This window comes from Plectropomus leopardus, chromosome 7 (genome assembly GCF_008729295.1).
Source record: "Plectropomus leopardus isolate mb chromosome 7, YSFRI_Pleo_2.0, whole genome shotgun sequence".
Taxonomy (NCBI): domain Eukaryota; kingdom Metazoa; phylum Chordata; class Actinopteri; order Perciformes; family Serranidae; genus Plectropomus; species Plectropomus leopardus.
Window position 1 is genome coordinate 29102860 of NC_056469.1, and position 21300 is coordinate 29124159.

The 21300-nt window shown below is 40.3% G+C and overlaps 1 protein-coding gene across 2 annotated transcripts in view; it reads left to right on the forward strand.

The window, feature by feature from the left end:
- gabbr1a (gamma-aminobutyric acid (GABA) B receptor, 1a) overlaps window positions 1–21300 on the forward strand; it is a 95135-nt gene that overhangs the window by 31664 nt on the left and 42171 nt on the right. For both annotated transcript variants that reach the window (XM_042490951.1, XM_042490952.1), the window contains exons 7-9: window positions 600–760; window positions 11926–12060; window positions 19832–20002. In XM_042490951.1, coding sequence (XP_042346885.1) covers window positions 600–760; window positions 11926–12060; window positions 19832–20002 — 467 coding nt within the window. The remainder of the gene's footprint in view (window positions 1–599; window positions 761–11925; window positions 12061–19831; window positions 20003–21300) is intronic.

Consider the following 21300-nt stretch of genomic DNA (forward strand, 5'->3'; position numbering starts at 1 on the left):
GACGTATTCTGCGCGGACTCCAGCGTCTTAATTCGCGCGTCCCTTTTTTGCGTAAAAGTCGTGAGTAAAGGACGCGCTGTCCAATATTCATGATTGATTGCGAGCGGAAAGCGATGCGTTAGTTCAGTCGGTGTGGAATTGCATAGAAATGAGTCGGATCGCAGGGTTGAAACTTGACTGATGAGCATCTCGAGTGTGTCCTCGCATGATCGCTGCGAGCTCTGCAAAGTAAAGCCTGGCTGAACTGTGTTTGACTTTGTCCCGAAAATCCAGCCAGCATGCCATGTATAATTAACCACGCATTATGCTGAATTATATGCAGACTTAATTATTTACTCGACTCGCTAAACACTTGCAATTAAAAGTAAATAGTCACATGATATCTGCATGAAAGTCAACCTCGGACACGTGTTGAGTCCACACAAATTTTTGTTGCAAAATTCGCACATAAATTAAGCTCTCTTGATCCAGCTCACCTTGAAACGCGCCGGTGATGTGCAGGAGTCCGCCGCGGGTAACTCGCGCAGCCCGCGGGCATGCGATGTTCCTCCTACGGGCATCTCTCATCGTCCTTCTCCTCTGGCCACGGCCGTCCACAGGCAAGAAGAAGCTGTACATCGGAGCGCTGTTCCCCATGAGCGGAGGCTGGCCCGGGGGTCAGGCATGCATGCCCTCCGCTCAGATGGCTCTGGACCTGGTGAACAACAGGAGCGACATCCTGCCGGACTACGAGCTGGAGCTCATCCACTACGACAGCATGGTGAGTGAGTGCACGAGGAGGAGAGTCAGAGGAGGCGCGCACTTAAGTGATGTGTGAGTCAGTGAGGGATCTCATCATCTGGGCCCAGTTGTTCAAAAGTAATCTGATAGGATTTCAGCCATAATAGGATTGGATCAAATCTGGAAAATGGGTGGTTCAAAAGAAAAAAAAAAAAAAGTATTGTGAAATCCGATTAGATCACACAATCCAATCTTGGATTTGATCTGGATCAAACCTCAAGTTTGTGTTGTTCAAAACTTTTTAGTGAGATTAGGATACATTTGATAAAAAAAAATCAGGATTATCCTGATCCCAGCAGAGGGGCTAATTCAGGGTGGATTTCAGAGATGAAATGTAATAAAACTTTCAAATTGGCTAACATGTAGTATAAATACATCACTTTATATTTTGCACTTAATTTGTTTGGGCGTTACAGTAAAAAAGTAGACATTATGCTACCTATGAGGCCTTTTAGTACAACAAAGAGCATCCAATGTTGTAACATTATGATTTGCTGTTCTGCAGCCCCGTCAAAATCAGCAGTAATATTAGTTGAGGAGAGGTTAACTTCTGGGTAACATGAGTGTGCACTGTTTTGCTATGGGACAACAACGCAGGTTTTTAACAGCTGCAAAAGAATGAAAAAATAATAGCGCTTTATTTGTAATTCAAACTGCAAATCTGCCTTCAACCACAGTGTGGGTTACAATGGCAAAGTGGCGCTGTCTGTGTTTTCACTTACTGACTCTATGGGCAGAAGAAGAGGCAAGGCAATGTTACTTGTGAAGTATTTTTAATAAAAAAACAGGCAGTGGGTGAGACAAAAGCCTTTGTCTGTCTCTACCTATGGCAAAACAGATGGATGGACGGTGTTTACTTCATTTTAAAGTAGCTGCATATATATATGTGGGTCAGATGGGGGGTCTCACTGTGAAATAGAAATTGAAAATGGAAAGCAGTGTTTGTATTGTTTTGTTGTATGTTTTTCTGACTGATGTTCTTTACAGAGCCAGTCGCCTACACTGTGATATGTAGTCCCATTTAGAGCACTGCTAATCCAGGTTTAGTAATCTTAAAAAGTTGTATCGAGATCAGGCTGATCAAATCCAGTGGTTTAAAAATAACCTTCCAAGTTGATCAGTGGGAGTTGTGTTGTTTTGTTGTGTTATTCTTTTAAACATGCTGGATGTCATTTGTTGCACTTTGTTCCCTTTTGCAATAATGTTTTCTGACTTTATGTAGCTTATTCCCACCCTGGCTTCCTCCAGAGTCATGGCAGGTCTATTAAATGTCACTTCCAGGTCGTCTTTTCTTATGAACACCAGCCATCTCCCAAGTCACAGATCTCCAAGAGGAGCTTTCATAAAAGGTCACCCCACTGATAACTAACCCTCAAGTCTTCAGTCTGCACAAAGGGGGCTGCCATGCCACGTACAGTGCTGGTTTAGTGCTAAATGAACAAACACACCTCCTGCTTGTTGCTCATCAATCATTAATCACGGTGGTATTTTAAAATGTCAGCATTATCAACCGCTATAAATCCAATATCCGCCCCCCGACTGGTTTCATTTCCCCTCGCTGCCCCAGATTACCACCCACCACACTGACATAGAGTTTAATCAAAAAGCACATTATTTATCTTAGTAAGGGAAACGCTCCAGTTGCACCTTGTTGCTGCCTCTCCTAATTGTTATTCTGAAAGTTTTCCCACCCAAAAGGACCCATTTTTCTCTAACAGCAGGATGACACATGAAAACAATTACCGGAAATCCCCCCCTTGTCTCCTCTCTTGAGGGTTATTATCAATCATGCTGCAGGACAGATGCCTGGAGAGAAGCCGGGGCACCAAACAGTTAACTGTGCTGGGACTGGTTAGAAATTTTGCTACGAGCTTTATTCTGATTGGTGTACAAGGCTCTGCATTGGAATCCTGTTAAACAGAATAGCAGGGAGAGAGAGAGAGAGCAAATGTGTGTGTGTGTGTGTGTGTGTGTGTGTGTGTGTGTGTGTGTGTGTGTGAGAGAGAGAGAGAGAGAGAGAGAGAGAGAGAGAGAGAGAGGGAGAGTTGGCATGGCAACACAGTTACTCTTGAAGCAAACCACAGAAACAAATAAGGTTTCAGCTCTGTGGAAATATGTGTGCAAATTCATATGCTGGATGTATGCAGAGCTGATAGTACAGTGCATGCTTATTCACATTCTGTTATGCATACACCTTGTTCTTTGCAATCAAATGCTAAACAGATCAAATGTGTGCATGTGTGTGTGTGTGTGCTCGTCCTCTGATTACAAGTGTAGTGAAGCAGGCAGCTGCAGATGTAGCTGCCATGAACATAAAGATAAAGCAGTGGCATGAACAGATTTCATAGGGATTGGGGAAACATCACTCCTTGCGCTTCAGGAGTCACAGGCGCCTGCGGCTCGATAAATAGATGCAGATCCTTTGAATAGAACGGCTCAAAGAGGCTGGTACAACATTGTCTGAGTGACACTGGTTAATTCCTTGAATTAAGTCAAGGGGGGAATTTATTGCTCCTGCTCAGGGTACAGTGTATTTGGTAATTTTTTTTTACCCTCTCATTGCAAACGCTTCTCACCTGGCTGGAATAGTAATGAGGATCTTACTCTCCGAGAGGCAGAAAAGCAATTATAAGAATAGGGATTAATTAGCTATGATATTTACGTGCTGCTATTACGCCTCACGCCTTTATTCTTGTTTGGTCAGAGAGCGAATCTCCACCTCGTGAGCACAACTCTTTGTTTAACTGTAAGATTAAGACAAGGGCGTAACTGGCCCCTTTGTTTGCCTGCATCTCAAGATCAAGGCTGGAGAGGCAGAATTATGCAGCAGAGTCTCTTGACCTGAATTTATCACAATGAAGAACTTTTATTGCATCTTTTAACAGCAGACGCGTGTTAAAGTTTGACTTGGATTTGGCAAACAGGTGCCTTAACACACATTCACACCCACACATGTCGGTGACCATTAGGGTTGGGAGTATCGAGCAATGTCCTCAGCTTGTTCAACATCATACAATATTCATGAAGCTCAACACTTAATCCCAGCCTGTCCCTTTAATGGATGCAGATACCCCGTGGTAGCAGAACGGCTTGTTTCTCTGGCTATTCTGGCGACAGCATCAGACTATTTACAGCCTTCTGAGATCTAAACACACACACACAGACACACACACATGCAGTACGTGCAGACACACACTCTCCGCGCAGGCCGTTGCCATGGATATATCAAAGCCGAGACTGCAAACTTTGATCAATTATTAACAGTGATGGAGTGAGACAGTAGAGATACAGAGAAATGGTGAAACAAGGTGCTTCCCTCACTTCCGCCCTTTATTTTAATTGGCAGCCGTGACACTGTTTCCCCATCCGCTGTGGCACAACCGGTATTCATCACTGGTCTTCATGCGTGTCCATTGGCATACAAGCCTGGAGTCGGGTGCCAGACGTAATTATGAGGAAATTAGGAGATGTAGCTGCGCATGCTTTGAGATTCAGCACATAGGCTGTCCCCCAGGGCCCTTATCTTATCCCCTCTACACACTCTTTTTATATTATTCAATCTGGAGTGTAATTAGAGAGTGTATTATGACGAGTCCGTGTCTTCTTCCCGGCCCAGGGAACCTTTCTTTCAAAGGTTCTCGCGAGCCGGGTTTGACTGATTGGAGAGGCTGCATGTTAACATCGACACTGATATTGGCTCGGGGAATTTCAGCACCAAGGACAGCGACTGAAGCAGCGGTGCTATGTCATGCGTGTGTGTGGCTGTTCGAGTGCATTTTTATGACCGCGTACACACACTTGCATTAATCTGTGTTTGTGTGTGTGTCGGTGAATGTGTTTGTGAATGGCATCGGGAGCCGTCAATCCAGGTGCTCTCATGAGCCAAGGAGGGCTAGAAATGAAAGTGGAAATGGCGATGACCCCGGGGGGTTGTAGAAAACAGACCTCCAAGAATAGCAGATATTTCTCAACCTTTATGGCACACCTGCCAACACCCCTGTTTCTCGGTCTCTATTTTTGTTTTTTCATAAGGGAGGCTGTGTGCTTTTTCACCTCTTTCTGCACCGTGTTTCCCTTATTGTTACCAAAAGGTTTCATTTCTTGCGCTCTTTGCAATACTTGAATGATTGACAAGTTCAAGTATGGAGTCTGATGCTGTTTTACAATTGTGTTTGAGAACTGAGCTTCGTCATATTCCTGAACAGTCTGTAACTAACTGTAAGGGGTGAAAATAGCTCAATTAATTAAAGCACCAAAGTCAATTTGTTCTGTATTTTTTTAACCTGGACCCTATTTTTGCTTTTTTGGTGACTAAAGCCCTTTCACACAAAGATCGACTATATATAGGGCCACTACAAAGTACCCTCATTATGCCTCCGTGGCATTTTTACACAGAACCAAACAACAGCGACATCATCCCACTCCAGTGTGTGATTTCAAATAGCATGCTGGACATTTAAGACAACAGCGTCAGCCCCTTGCGTGACATAAAACATACACGTCAGAAGGGCTTAATAAACAATAACAATGGCATTAACATTGCAATAACAATCATTTACTGTCTCTGTTGTATGGCTGCTGATCTCGTGCTCTGCTTGGAGGGTAAGAAGCGCCTGGACATCATTGTTTTTCCCAGTTTGCAGACATTCATGGCAGCTGTTGCTGTTCTCTTAGGTAGCTGCTATCTGCCCGAGAACTTTGATCAGTTTCTTCCGAGCTTGACCTGACCCACGGCAGCAGTTTTGGGCTCAAGCTTAATTAAAACCGGAATTTGTGCTGTGCAAATTGGGGTCTGCGATGAAATGTATTTTAGTCACTAAAAAAAAATCCCACCTCAAAAAATCAGAATCAGTTTAAGTGTATGCTATATTGAGAGTATTTTGACTGTTACCTTTCTGTCAGACAGCCTGTTCTGACGGGGAAGCCGTTAACAGCCTCAGGTGACTTTACTCTCGTCAAAGCCACCAGACTCCATTGAAAAAAACGGTAACTTTAGTGAACTTGAGCTGCTGAACTACAACTGCTTTTATCAGTTAGTTAGTTTGTGTGACATTGGTGAATCTGAATGAAAACATTTAAATGCCAAAGACACTAATAAGACAAACAAATTAACAGTTTGAGGCAGTGGTAGACCAGCAGCTCCTTTGTTCATGGTCTTAAATCGCTGTTTTTCTCAATGGAGTTTGGCACTGAGGAGAGCGCTATAACAGCTGCTTTTTCCCGTTGAAAATCACTCTCTGACAGAAAGGTAAAGCGGTGAAAATACCCTCAGTATAGCCTACACTTATACTGATATTGATTTTCTTAGATGGGACTTTTTTTTTTAGGTGGCTAAAATCTGTTTTGTTGCTGACCCCATTCACAGCGGTAGATCGTTTAAATTACATGTCTGACTCCAGCCTGCCTCTCCAAACTGGGGGCATACCGACTGATATCTACTGTATGTTATACACTGACTATGACTAAGTACATCATACAACCCCACTTAAAAAATATTTTATCGCTTTAAAAATAGCAAATTTAAGTCTGTAGTGAGATCTTTATATATATATATACATATATATTTATATATATATATATATTCTTTATTTAACCAGGTAATAGACTCACTGAGATTTAAAATCTCTTTTTCAAGAGCTCAAAGCAAAGTTACAACAATAAATAGAGACAGACAAATACAACTATCACACAAAGCAAAGAGCGAGCACAATCTCCATTTAAAATGCGAAAAGTGCATTCATCAAATTTCAGTTGCAAATTGAAACTCTACAATTTCTCTGTAGGGTCTTTTTTGTATGTTGTTGACACATTTGATGGAAGTAAATTGACAGTGCAAAATTACCTGCAGGGATTGCTTTGTTGTCTGTCTTCACTGTTGCTGGCTGTACCGGATCAGTTTCTTAAAAGTTGTTGTTCCCATTAGTCACACAAAAACATATTAAAATATTTGATAGCAAAATCTTGATCTGGTTCAGTAATCTTGCAAATTGAGAGACTCGTTTTACATGTTGTGATTAATGGATTTGAAAGCTTTTTAAGGACTTTGTCCTCTAATGATTGAGTTTGCCGTTAATTTACATGCATGTGTTACTAAATTACAAAGATTTATACACAGATGCCAGTTTTGTTCCAATTAAAAAACATTAATCGAAATATGAATCTAAAAATATTTCTGTGTGACGGCAAAAAAAAAAAAAATTGCAGGGAAATAGTTTCGATGAAACAAGTTGAGGAATAATACTTAAATAACCTCTTCAAGGTCAGAGTCTGCACTTCTTTAGTTAATTTATACATGTTGAAAGCAGCGAGTAATTTGGAAATTTTAGGAAAACAAGCTGTTAGAGTGAGACTATAGTTAAAACTCAGTAACACCAGAAAGCTAACAAGCTTCTTCTCAGCATGCGGCCAGCCCACAGCCACAGTGACAGAGAACACAAACAACCTTCGGGAAAGACAGTATTTTAAAAAGGTCTGCGCATAAATCTGCGTCTCCCTCGCACCACAAGATAACACGGCAATGAGTTTCATGAGGAAGAGGCAACCAACAGGCTGTGGGTCTGAACCCTGCAGCAGCTGATTTTAGCAGAGAGTAGGAAGTGATGTGTGAAAATCAGCTGGTGTGGTGATTGATTGGAAGGAAAACCTGCAGCCTCTCGGCACTGAGTTGCACAAGGCAATTTCTGTATGGCATCAATACCACGAAGCTGCTTTCCCAGTCAATATTAATGCAATTAATCCCGCGGACTGAAGACTAGCAGCAACGCATAGAGATAATTTTACAGACGTGCACACCAAAACTCTGATTTTTGTTTTTAAAATGATCTGCGTAGGACAATAATTTGATGTCAGTGATGTGATTGCTGTGCAGAATTTTTTTTGTTGTTGGTCAGTGAGTCCAAAGATGTAAATTCCAGCTTTCCCAGCACTTCCACTGCTGCAGATTTGCGGAGATCAAGCCACATTGCCCTTTATGGTGGAGTGTTAAATTAAAACAAATGAACTATTATGATCTTTTGACAATTGTGGTGAAATTGGACATCGAGTTTTTAAAAAGACTTATTCAAAGTCCTCCCCTTTTTTTTAAATGACATTATTAATAATACAAATAACAACAAGAAAAGAAAAAAGGAAAGCATATTACAAATTATAACTATGTACACAAAAGAAACAAGCAAGCATAAACAGTAAGAAAGAAAGAAAAGTAAAGAAAACAAACCTAAAATAAGTAGATATTTACAGATGCATTTTGCCATAAGGTTTAGGATGAAATGGCAAAGGAAGGGAATGATTTTAGTGTTGTATTTTAATAATTCCATCTCTGTGACCTCTAAAGTTGATTAAAAAAAAATCATGTCTTGTACAACCTTAAATGGAAATATTTTTTGGTGAGTTAAATAGGACTGCATGTATGATAATAAAAAAATTAAAAAATAAATATATTTGGGAGATCGTTCCTGCAATTAATGTATTTAAAGTTAAATAAGCATATCTGAAGAACACTTACTGTATTCACAGAAAGCAATAATTATTTTGTGAACAGAAGTGCAGAATAGGGTTGCAAATCGTGCGCACTTTCCTTAAATTAAAGATCGATAAATGTTATTTGGAAGAAATCATAAAACTTTGTTTATTTCACACAATTTCAAATGTGTTTTTTTCCAAAATCAAAGCTTAAAGCCGCATATTTCACATATTCCTACAGCATCGCATAGCCTGTTGATTATTCGCTTAAATTTCACCATTCCTATGATGAATCTCGTCTGTTCAAATGTGAAATATTTCTCAAAAACCTCTGAATTACAAATAATTTAGTGAGATATGATGGATATGTAGCAGCTCAAACAATATTGCAGTAGTTGACACAATTAATTAATGAATGGACATTTTTAAGCCCATCATGAGTATTTGATAATAGAAAATAAAATACCTCTTTAGATGCAGTTTCACTACTCCTCTACATATCAGACTTCCCAATAAAGGCCAAACTTTTTTATGTACCATTATAAAGATATTAAGGCTTGATTAACTCCCTAACACCACCAGGGCTTCACCTTGAAGTCCAAATTTGTCTCTTACCAATGCCATTTTTGCTGCTATTAAGTAACATAAAAAACACATAGCAACAAAAACTTCAAAACTTCCTTTCAGAAAAAGTGCATCAGATTATTTTCCGTGTTTGCTGGAGCGAACTGGGTCAGACGGCAGCAGTTCAAAAGGTGATGCAAAATGATGCACTTTTATAACACTGTACTGTAAGAAATCACTGAGTAGAGTGTCAGGACATCAACAAAGATTAATAGAGGGATGGACGCAGGTTTATGTGTTGTTCCCTTTTGATCTTAATCTGGTCACCTCACCATTTCCTTGTGGGTGCCCAAATTCCCCTAATCCTGAGCGCCCACTGAATCTACACTTACGCAGCATCTGTGACGTCTCAACAGTCATCACCTTGATGACATGCACGGTTTTAACAACATGTCCTAAAGGTATTTATGTGATCCAGTTAATAAAGTGTTTTAAAATACTGCTCAACTCCCTAGATGTATAACAATTTCTCACCCTGTGTTACGCTAAATTTTTGAAGAAAACTTTCCTCGCATACCTCCACGGTGAACAGAGAATCCTAAAAACGGAAAATTTTAGGAATTAGAGTTTAAAAAGAGCAAAACTATATTGTAGCACTGGTTAGTCTGCTACACAGCTATCTAGCTCAATTTATGAGGACACGGTGGCAGAACTTCAATCGGAGAAGCAGGTTTTATCACCATGGTATACAGGCTAATAATGGGGTTGAGTGCCCAAAACAATAAAAAGACTGGTAGCTCAAACTTGTTCTTCAAAACATTTTTTTACCTTTTCCCTCTGCCTTCTCCCCTTTCTGAACCTGAACTATCCAGCTGAACAAGTGGCAATATCTTCGCCCCATGAACTCCTCATCAGTCACCTCCATGTTAGTCCTTCAGGGTTGCTACAATATAAAAACATCCATTTACAAACTCGCACACAACTCATGCTGAAAGTGAAACTTAAATATTCTCTCTTCAAAGCCAGACTCCATTAACAAAAACAGTCATTTTACCTTGCTGAACACAGCAGCTGTTAAACTACTGCTGCCCTTTAAACTTGACCAGATTGGCTTGATTTCTTTTAAAAGACAAAGAAAGATGGCATTCAGCAATTCAAGAAGAAATGACCCAAAATATAGGACAGAATTAGTAAATGAATAAATAAATAAAGGCAAAAAGGGAAAGTTAAAAACAAAACAAGATAATTAGGTGAAATTTAGCGAAAATAAAAACAAAGTTTTTAAAGCCAAGGAAATTGTCTAAAAATGGACTTAAGAAATAGAAATTTTGTAACATAAGTACATGATTATAATGATTATAAATAAAGTTGACATTTTTCAGACAAGCAGCTCCAGTGCTCGAATTCAAATGAGTTTTTGTGAATGGAGTCTGGCTTTGAAGAAAGCATAAATAAGTTTCACTAAACATTCAGATTGTTGGAAAAAGTTGTCTGTCTGGGAAGTGCTGAATATACGACTGAATAATTGAGATTTGGATTATACCGCACAAGCTGTTTGTTTAATATAGTAATAATGATTTATTTAATAATGATTTATTTAAATGTATTTTTATTTTAATATTTTAATCTATTTTCTGGAGACTCCTCTCTATGTGGGTGCACATGTTGCCATGATTTGTAAATTGTTTTTTTTTTTTTTTTCTAAACTATGATTACGTTTAAAGTTTTGGTGTTGTTAAACGTGGACCCCTATGACTTTAATTTCTTAAAGGATTTTCTCCATTTTTGAGTTCTTGTGCTCATTTGAGAAAAACAAAGTTTTCTCCACATATTTTAAGTAATATATGGTGAGTAATTGATATAGGAATGATAATTTGGAGGCTGAGGTATTCCTTTAACTTGGATTTAGACCAATAAAAAGAAAAAACATGGAGACTTTAATTGCACAAAGTCAGCAGTCAGAGTCCTACTTTGATTGGGTTCAGATTACGTGCATGCCGACATCCTGACTTTCGTTGTGATGACATGACACCTCTATAATTCCACCCAATCTTGAGTTAATGGAAGACACATCAATCAATAAGAGGCACGGCCTTTTCACATATTCCCTGGTTGTTGAGTGGTGATTACCTCTTCAGAAAAAACAGAGGGCTGCCTCAAAGAGACAATTCAGCCGTTGAGACAAACACCCCAATTAGGAGCCATATTGGTCGGCGCCGTCATCGGCTGCTTTCCGATTGTTTGTGACACTCAACTAGAGTGTATTTTTTTAAAAATGTGCATGTGTGTTTGTGTTTGCGAGCCACATCTCCTCTTCCGTGGTGAATCATTAGATGTGTCAGCCCAGTTTATCAGTGACTCTGATGAGCAGTGCGGCGGTGACGGCCTGTCTGTAATCTGGCTGACAGAGCGGTGATGGATCATTCCAGCCGCACTCTCGCCACCTAGACATGCTGTAAATGACTTTATTGGGGGGTTGTAATGGCTTGTGATGGCTGCTGTTGTCGTCGTCGTGCTCGCTTTCGTTTGGTTTCAGCCTGCCTTTCTGTTTCTATGTCTTGATCTGCGCGTTGTGTTTTGATACTGGCTGTGTGGACGTGAACTCTGTGAACTCTGAGCGGATCATTTTTTTTCTTGTCTTCCTCCAGCTTGTGTTTTCCCTTTACATTTGCATCTGCGTGCTACTTTTGTGCCATTTTCCTCTGCTTCTTCTTGACCCCATCTGTTTTGTTCTTCCCATTTCCCTTACTCGTCCTTTTCTTTGTCCTGCTTGTCTTTTTCGCTTCACATTTGCATTGGCCTTTTAGTTGCTCCCTTCTACTTCAATGTCATTTCCCTTTACTTTATCTGTCCTCTTCTGTTTACTGCTTTCTGTTTCTGTTTACAGCCGCCTCCATCTCCCACACTCCATTCCCTATTTGTTCCTTTTCCTCACCCTCCGCTCTCATTCCATCTGTCTGCCTCACCCTTATCTGTCCCATTTCCCTTGCTCTGATCCCCCCCTCTCTCTCTCTCTCTCTTTCGATCACCTCAAGTAATTTCTCATCCGAATTATTGATCCACCCATCCCATTTGTTCATCCGTCCATCCATTAAACACTCTGTCATTTTGTCCTTCCAGTGTGACCCGGGAGAAGCCACCAAGTTGCTGTATGACCTTCTGTACACCGAGCCCATCAAGATCGTCCTGATGCCGGGCTGCAGCGGCGTCTCCACGCTGGTGGCGGAAGCTGCTCGCATGTGGAACCTCATAGTGGTGGGTGTCTCTTACCGTTTATTCCTAAGTGCACGCTTTCAGGACTTTTTTTTTCAATCCTCAAACTGAAGCTTATGTCAGAATTTGTACTCCTCAGTCCAGTCTAAACACACAGACATGATAAACGTATTTTTAGATTCAGTGTGATTTACACTGAAGATAGCTAATAGATGGATTATTTAATTTCATCTCCAGTTACCATCATGAATAAACATCCATAAATCTGCTTAGAAATCAGAGAAAAAAAATGCTTCTGATTACATTTTTGATCAAAGTTATACAGTGATCGTTGTCTGTACATACTCGCATACAAACAGGAAGAAAAATAACAATACCAGTACCCTAAGTGTTACCAATGCCAACAGAGTATTTCATTCGATACTTTTAGTGTGAGTGGGGTAGTATAGCCATATATTTTTACATTTTGGTTCTATCTTGGGCGATTATGGCTTAGTTGGTAGAGCGGGTCGTCCTCTAATTGGAAGGATGACGGTATGATCCCCAGTTCCTCCAGTCACCATGCCAGAGTATCCGAATAGAACCCCAAATTGCTCCTGATGGCTGTGCTGTTGGTGTGTGATTGTCTATGACTGTGTAAAAACTGAGTAACAGGTGGCACCTTGTACGGAGGCCTCGGCCAGTGTTTGAATGAATGGGTGAATGTGACTTGCAGCGCAAAAGCGCTGGAAGTAAATGACTGGAAAAGCGCTCTACAACTGCAGGTCCATTTACCAATTGCGATCTTGGCACGCTGAATTGCAAACTCCATAAGATATAACATACTCAATAGTGACGGGGCTACCTGTTAGCATCCAGGCGGTTCTCATGCACTGTTAATTCATAAATTTACAAAAAACAATGCATTACATTTCATCTCTGACATGAACCGGTAATTTTTGCTTATGGGAAGGCTGTGATCACATCACCAGTCTGCTGAAGGGAGTAAAGACCTGGGTCAAACTGACAAAACTTTTGCCCAGGAAACCAGTGTTTGGGACTGTGTGAAGTTAAAAAGATAAATAAATAAATAAAATACCACTAATCGTTGATGGGGCGCTAATTCCTTAGATATGGCACAAATCGGTTAGGGTTATGATGGTTTTCAAAAAGACACCAAACCAATTAACCCAGGGATTAAAGATTTTAGATACTTGTGAAAGGCACCTAAACCAAGCACAAGAGAACTGATGTTGATCCAGGTGTCAAAGGTTTAACTGAAAATATTTTGTTACTGCTTGGTTCTTGAGGTATTGAGAACAGATACTCAGCCCTACTAATCTCTGGTAGCAATATCCAATTTTGCAGATAGTTTTGGTTTAGTGGGTTCAGGTTCTGAGATTTCTGTCTCTGAGATTTCAGCCTCTACACTCACAATGGCGCAGGTGGAAGGGATTTTGTTTGTTAGATTTACAGCATTGACAAATAACATTTAAAAAATTCTGCAGCAACATCTCTTTCCACTGTCCCTGCTCCTCAGAAAAGATCCACAGAGCACGCTTTCAACAGTTTTCATACAGGGACAATTTCTTGGGTAGGAAATTGACAACGACAGCGTTTCGCAGCGAGGTCTGGGGATTCACCTGCACCTGTATATAGGAGGAGGCTGAAATCTTACAGATAAAAAACAACTATTTTTCACGGCAGCTCTGCATAAATTCAGCTATTTACTATTAAGAACATGTGGTCCAAAGCGGCTTAAATAACGACACTGATTCTCCGTAGGGAACAAGAGTGAGATGCCAAACAAATAAGAAGACAATGTTGCCTCTCGTCCCATGTCTCTGGTGGACTTTTGTTCCGGATAGCATGGAAAGTGATAGAAACTGATATGAAAAACCCTTGAGACTGATAACAAAATCTTAAGCTCTGTTGCTTCCTCCCTTTGCTTTGTGCAGGCAAAAATGCACCATATAAGTTGATATTCATTTAAATGATGATTGCTTCTACTTTCGGTAATTATACTAAGTTCCCTAAATCGATGCTGTAGTTGTTTATTGATTTTAAAATACTCAACACAGCGCTTTAATTTAGCGACAACACTTCAGGCAGCAGTTTCACTATACTGCATTGACATTACGTGCAGGGCAAAACATATTATTTGACCTCACATACTGAAAAATAATACATTTATGACAAGTACAAACGCGTCCCAGATCTCTAAATCAGCGAGAGATATGATGTTGTTATTTTTCTAAAACACTCCTGCTTTTTGTGCCTTCATCAGTGAGTTTATTTTGTTTATCTCATTCTCCATCTCCTCTTGATCTGCCTCTCTGTCACTCAAAGTGCTCTGCTTATTAGCTTTGTCCCATAATTGAAGTTTCATCCAGAGATTAGTCATCGAGAACAATCAGTTCTAGTGGCTGGCATCTGCCCCTCTTTCTCGTCTCTGCTCTCTCTCTCCTCCGAATCATTAAAAACTCTTCCACATTTTGACTCTTTTCCTTCCTCTTTTTCTCTGTCTGTCGTCGCCGCCTGGAGCTGGCCCGCTCTTTTTCAGCCACTTTTTCCCTTCCTCCTTTCCTTCCTTCCTCCTTTCCATCTCTACAGTCTTTCTCTCCCACTCTTCATTTCCGCCTCGCTCCCTCAACTCGAGCAGTCGATTCTCCTCGCACACAAAGGGATCTGTCTCTCTTTACTACACGCCACCACTGGCACAACCTCCTAACCGCCACACTCAATTATTTCTGTATGCTGCCTGCCTGCAGAAGCCTCCTCGCATGTCAAACAGCCTCATCAGAGCGCCGGGGAGGCAAAAGCAACCTCCGTTTCTGGACGCTGATCAAGAAGGGGCTCTCGATCGGCTCCTCTTGGCACAGTGTTAATTTGATCCCCCATCTCCTTTTCTAAAAGCACTGTAAGCCACAGACGGGCATTGATCTGCTACTACAAGGCAACAGGAGAACTGACGAGCTGAGAACCAAAGAGATATTGTTTGTGGTTTTTGGGAAGCTTCGATGTGGAACTTTGCCTGTGTGTCGCAGAGTGCTGCTACATCAGTCTATTTCTGCCGCAGAAGTCTTTTGCTCCATTTTAATTTTTCTTTCTGTTGTCGTGTCTGGTCGAGGTGTATTTGAGTGTTAATGTGGGGAAAAAACTTGCATCTCCTTGTTTGGTGATTTCTAGGGTTTGACAGTTAAATTATTACAGCCTACAGGCATGGTGCTAATGAAACTGCTGCAAAAACAAGATTGGACTAATAATAAAATGCATCAAGGCTGAACAGAGCTGTCGACATTAAAGGGTCTGTTCACCTAGTTTAAGATAAAAAACAACAACTTTCTTTTAGGGTTGGGTGATATATTAAAATGACTATATCCTGAACATTGAATATAGATTGTCACATCGCTTTTTTAAGCCACCAGCATGAGACTCGATTTGGCATTTTGGTTCTCTAATTCTCTCCTGCGACTCTCTGCTTTTCACATACACACACATACACAAAAAACAAGGCTTTTAGAGTCCAGATAGTGACTATTAAGTCACATTTTGCAACCATGGAGCACCACTATGCTTTGCGAAAAATATTAATATATGAACTGAGAGCTGTTGGTTTGTTTCCATCACATATAACGGTGCTGCCGTTATAGTCTAACGTAATGAGAGGACTTGGAAATCTTTCTAATATATGAACTGGAAAGCTTTTTGTTTCCAGCTCACAGTGGATGAATCCTCACAGTGAAAGGCACCGCAGTGACAGTTAAATTATTGAATAAAACCAACATCCATCTCTTGACCAGAAGCTTCAAGTTCACAGCAAAAACATCAACACTTCCTGACCAAGACGAGCTGCGTCCTTCAAAATAAAAGCACCATGGGTTCCACTTTGATTTGTTTAATTATAAAAGTACTTTATTTCACTTCATTATAACGGTTTTTAATAAACTTTCTTATAACAGTAGTTTATTTACCTAATTATGTTATAGTTTGTTTTAACTGTATTTCAGTAATTCTGTGTTTTAGTAGTTTACAGTAGTTTGGAGATTTCAAAATATCAAAATATATATTGTGTATTGTGATATAGCCTAAAAATATCACAATATTATTTTACAGCATATCGCCCAGCCCTACTCTAGTATGTTCCTTGAGTGATACATAGCCATGTTACGTTTTTTGTTCATTTTATTTGGTTTGAGATATTGGCCTCTGAGATTTCTGCTTATAATTCAGTTGACTGGATTTCATTTGTGGTGCTCACAGCTACTGAACGTGTCAAAATCACTCCATTTTCTGCTCCCTTTTTTTTTTTTTAATCAAGGTCTTTTTTATTTACCAAATATATCAAAAAACATCTGAATAAAAGTTCCTACCAAACCTCCCACTTCCCACCCACTGAATCAACAGCCAAACAAAAAAAAGGGAGGAAAATAAAGGTAGAATAAAATTTCATCTAGTCATCTAGTAGTGCTAGAATCTACAATCACACACTGGCGTGGCATGTTGCCGCCGTTGTTTGGTTCTGTGTAAAATGCAAAGGCGGTGTAAACAAGACACTTCGTAGCAGCCCGTTATGCACACTCTCTGTGTAAAAAGGACTAATGTATCCTCGTTACTATGGTGATCTTCCAACTTTTCCTATTGTGCCACAGTCAGGTCAAAATTTCAGTTTGTCCAATACTTTGGAAATGACAAAATACCTGCAAAACTAATGACATTCCCATCAGCCTCAGCTGCACTTTACGAGAAGTGCTGATTAGCACATTTCAGCATGCCTAATCAAGAGACATGCTAAAATGGCAAATATTATGTGCTATACATCCACATTGTCATTCTGAGCATTTCGGCATGCTGATATTTGCATTAAGCTCAGAGTGCAGCTGTGGCTACGTACAGCCTCCCAGAGCTGCTAGCATGACTGTCAACACTCAAAAACACACATTTATTGCATTAATACAACTTTGGAGCTCGAGTGAGTATTTATGGCAGAGGGACAGTGTGTGTGGGATCAACTCAAAATAAACTACAATAGCCGTGTTTAATAGAAATCAAGCAACACGTCACCCGGTGTTTTTTCAGACGACAATGGAGCTGTCACAACGGCTAATTATGATTTTGCACATTTTTTTTTTCAGTCATAAATATCTCCTGTCATATCAGAAAGCTGCTGTTCCCGAACTTTTCTGTACAGTAATTGCCCTCAGTTTCTCCTTTTCCACTAAATCAGCTCTGGTTTTTGTACCGGTTCTGTTCAGAACTCTTGGATTCTTGGTGCTTTCTAGTGAACCAGCCCATGTTTCCACAAGTTATGTGAGGAACCATTATAATCAAGAATGTGTCATCAACATAGGGCATTTCACAATACACAATGGAAGTAATCAGTAGTGGCAAGATGGCTGACAGCACTGATTGCCTACCAAATTTTTTGTTCTGTTATGACAGATATTTGTTTCTATCCAAAAAATAAGTATGGACCAACTTTTGATGATTAGAATTAATAGAACCCTGCTATTTTTGGTTCCAGCTGGGAACCAACTTTTCAGGTAGTGAACCAATTTATTTTTGGTTGAAATGCTATTGGGGGTGGAAATATTTAGTAGAGTATTTGCAAAATTAGGTTAAGGAACCAGAATGGAATTGGTTCCTTGTTTTTTCGAAAGGGTTCTATGGGGACAAGCCAAAAAAACCTATGTGGTTCTCATTAGCACCTTTATTTCTCAGAGAATAGGATCAATTCATTGCTGTTTTTTGTCATTTCAGGTGATTTTTTGACTTTAAGTTAATTAAAATATAGTCAGTAGGGTTCGGTTTGTGTGTGTGTGAAAATTTTCACAAAAAGCTTTGATATTAAGCCAAACACCAGACTGAGCTGGTTTACTGAATTTTACCAGATGTTCCTTTTGACTCAGCAGCCGATTTTCAGAGGAACAAAATGACACCGTGTCCCAACAGAAAACAAGCTTCTAACCATCACGCAGCATCACGAAACACAAGAGCTTTCTGTCCACACTGAATCCATTTAATATGCACTTCTGTTACTTCATGTAAACAAACCTCGTCGCTATCAGCTGTGCGCTCGAGATCAGACCAGACGTAAACACTTAAAAGATGTGTGAGTAGGCTACATTGTTGACTTCCTACATTTGTAAGGTTACTTTTTAAATCAGAAAACATGTATTTAATATTGTGATATTTACTGGAAATGACAAACAATGTATCCAACAGCAAGTGACTAACATTACCTTGTTATTATTTTGGGTCATTTACCTTAGTAGAAACTTTCGGCTTCTCCCTCCAGCCAGCTGACACTATGTTAAGGTTTTTGCAGTGAAATAAACAGGATTTGTCCAAATTGTTCCTCATTTCAACTTCATGAATCAGCCGGTCCTCTTTCACTGTGGTGCTTTCAAAGCGAGCAACAGATATAAATAGTAACACAGCCTCTCTCCGATGAAAGTTCAGCCCACAGCAGCGCCTGCAGCCACTAAGGACTGCTCTTTTGTTGGCTTCAAATTCAAAATGTTGCTATATTGGTGTCTTTCTCACGCTGTGCCCCCCCCACCACCCCCACATCATGACACTAGTTGCTCCATTAGTAAGTTTACAAACATATACTCATGCTGTCATGTTATTACTTATGCAATTTGAGTTGGATTTAGCGCTGTGACTAAGGCTGCTTTTAAAATTACCACAATGTGACTTGATGACAAATGCCGGTTCAGCCTGTTTGCATAAATTTCGGACCAGACCAGAAAAGAAAAAGAAAATGTTATTTTTTCTGTCATTTAACTGTCACACTGTCTGCGTGTGCTCATGTATGTTATAAACACCTATCACATTTTTTCCTGTCATCAACAAAGCTGCTGCTGGTTTCTCCAGATCTTTCGATGCCTCGCCCAGATCAGCTGTCACTTCCTGTATAGTTTCCCTTCCTTTGTATTGATGCCTCCGTCTACCTGCATGTGCCCAAAGGGATTTGTTATTGTTGGGAGTCTACATTGTACATGACATTTGTCATCTAACGTCAAGCCCCCTCTCGCTCCCATCGGTGAACATCCCAGGGTTGTGTAGGTAATGGGGCTGAGATGAGAGCTGGGGAGGAGGCTACGCTATCTCTATCTCTAATGGTTCCCTAAACTCCATGTTTCCCGTTTTAAAGGAGAACTGTCGAGGATTTTATCTTCAGTTGTCAGTATGAAACTAATTGTTGGAGGAACAGTCGTCTCCCTGATTCTGTCGGCATTTCTCCACCATCCCTCTCCCCCACTGTTTTGGACACACATCTTAGCAGTCTGCGTCTTGTGGGAATTGTGCCTAAGAATTCAAATTATACGGGTCCAAATGAAAGAAGCAGATGATCACTTGTGCTACTGTTTGCAACAACAATAATTAGATCCTTTTTTTCTAAATTTGTTCTGTTTGTAATAGCAGAATGTGTCATCACAATTTCATGGCAATGTATGCATGGGAAATCCTGCATGCAGTGTTTAATTTTTTTATTGAAATTACAGTGTTTATCGGCACACCTGATAAGCCGGAGGGAGGCTGAAAAGGAGAAAGGGGGTGTGGATGAAAATGAGAAAATGGGAGCGGGGATTGTCTCTCTGGTTCTGCGTCTTTTTGCTGGCTTTCCTCTCTGTTGTGTGCTGTTTGAACCAGTTGCCATCAAAGAACTCTGTGTACAGGGGAGGAACAAGAGAGTCCAGATTTGAATACATTTTGATTGAAGTCTGTTTAGTACAGATGCCTAGAAGAACCTTCAAAAGTATATTTTTCTCTGCCTCCCTAAACTTTCCGTTTTCTTCTTCTTTTATTTCTGTCTCATGCTCCCCAGCTGTCCTACGGCTCCAGCTCGCCAGCCCTTTCCAACCGCCAGCGCTTCCCCACCTTCTTCCGCACGCACCCATCGGCCACCCTTCACAACCCCACCAGGGTGCAGCTCTTCCAAAAGTGGAAGTGGACCCGCATCGCCACCATCCAGCAGACCACCGAAGTCTTCACCTCAGTCAGTACCTTAAATCTCCATCTCACTGTCAATTTTACGGCTCTGTTTTATCTCCAAGTCTTTCTTTTATCTCCCTCACTTTCTTTTTTTTTATCACGTCCTGACTTTTGAAGAGTGTCTGGCTGCCTCTGTATGTTTGTTTATGAGAGCTGTTGTGTTCTCAGGCTATGTGATATTCCTTGAAGCAATCTCTCCAGGCGATTGATGGAGGATTTTTGAAGTAATTTGTTGGGTATTGGTTGTGAGAAATATTGATCAAGCAATACATCTCTCCCAGGCACGGCGGTCGATACCATGACACTTGGGTTGGTTCCTGTAATGGAGGTTAATGATCGCGCTCTCACATTCTTTCCTCTCCCTTCTCACATTCTTCTTTCCTTCTTTCAACTCTTGTTCTTTGTCTAAAAATCTATTCTCTCCCATGCTGCCTTTCTTTTTCATCATACACACTGTCCATCTCTCTCTTGGCTTTTCTCATATACACTTCAGATTTTATTATACCTCTGTGTTGGCGACAGCTGAGACCAGAGCGATATCTCAACAATGACTCGAGAGAATTTCTTCAAATTTTGCAAAAATATTCACTTGGGCTTAACGATGAACTGATAAGATTTTGGTGATCGTAGGTCAAAGATCAAGGTCACTGTGACCTCATCAGTCTCATACTTGTGAACATGATATCTCAAGAACAATCAGTGGGAATTTCTTCAAATTTAGTAAAGATGTTTGGGTAGACTAGTGGTCATGGGTCAAGGTCATGGTGACCTTTCTTGTAAATGCATTATTTCATGAAAGCCGTGAGGAAATTTCTTCAACTTTGGCTCAAATGTTTGGGTAGACTCAAGGATAAACTGAATAGATTTTGGTGGTCAGATGTCAAAGCTCAAGGTCTCTGTGACCTCGGCCGACTCATTCTTGTGATGATATTACAAGAACACCTTGAGCGAATTTCATCAAACTTGGCACAAATGTTTAAGTGGAATTAAGGATGAACAGTTTAGATTTTAGTCGTCAAAGGTCAAGGTCATGGTGACTGTACATTTGGCCCATTCTTGCGAAAGCAATATCTCAAGAAAACCTTTAGGGAATTACTTAAAAAAAATTGCAAAAATGTTCAAGTAGACTCAAGAATGAGCTGATTAGATTTTGTCGGTCAACGGTCAAGGTCACTGTGACCATATCAGTGTCATTCTTGTGACTGCAATATCTCTAGAACAGCATGAGGGAATTACTTTAAATTTGGCACAAACGTTCAAGTGTACTCAAGGATGAACAGATTAGAACTTGGAAGTCTTGTG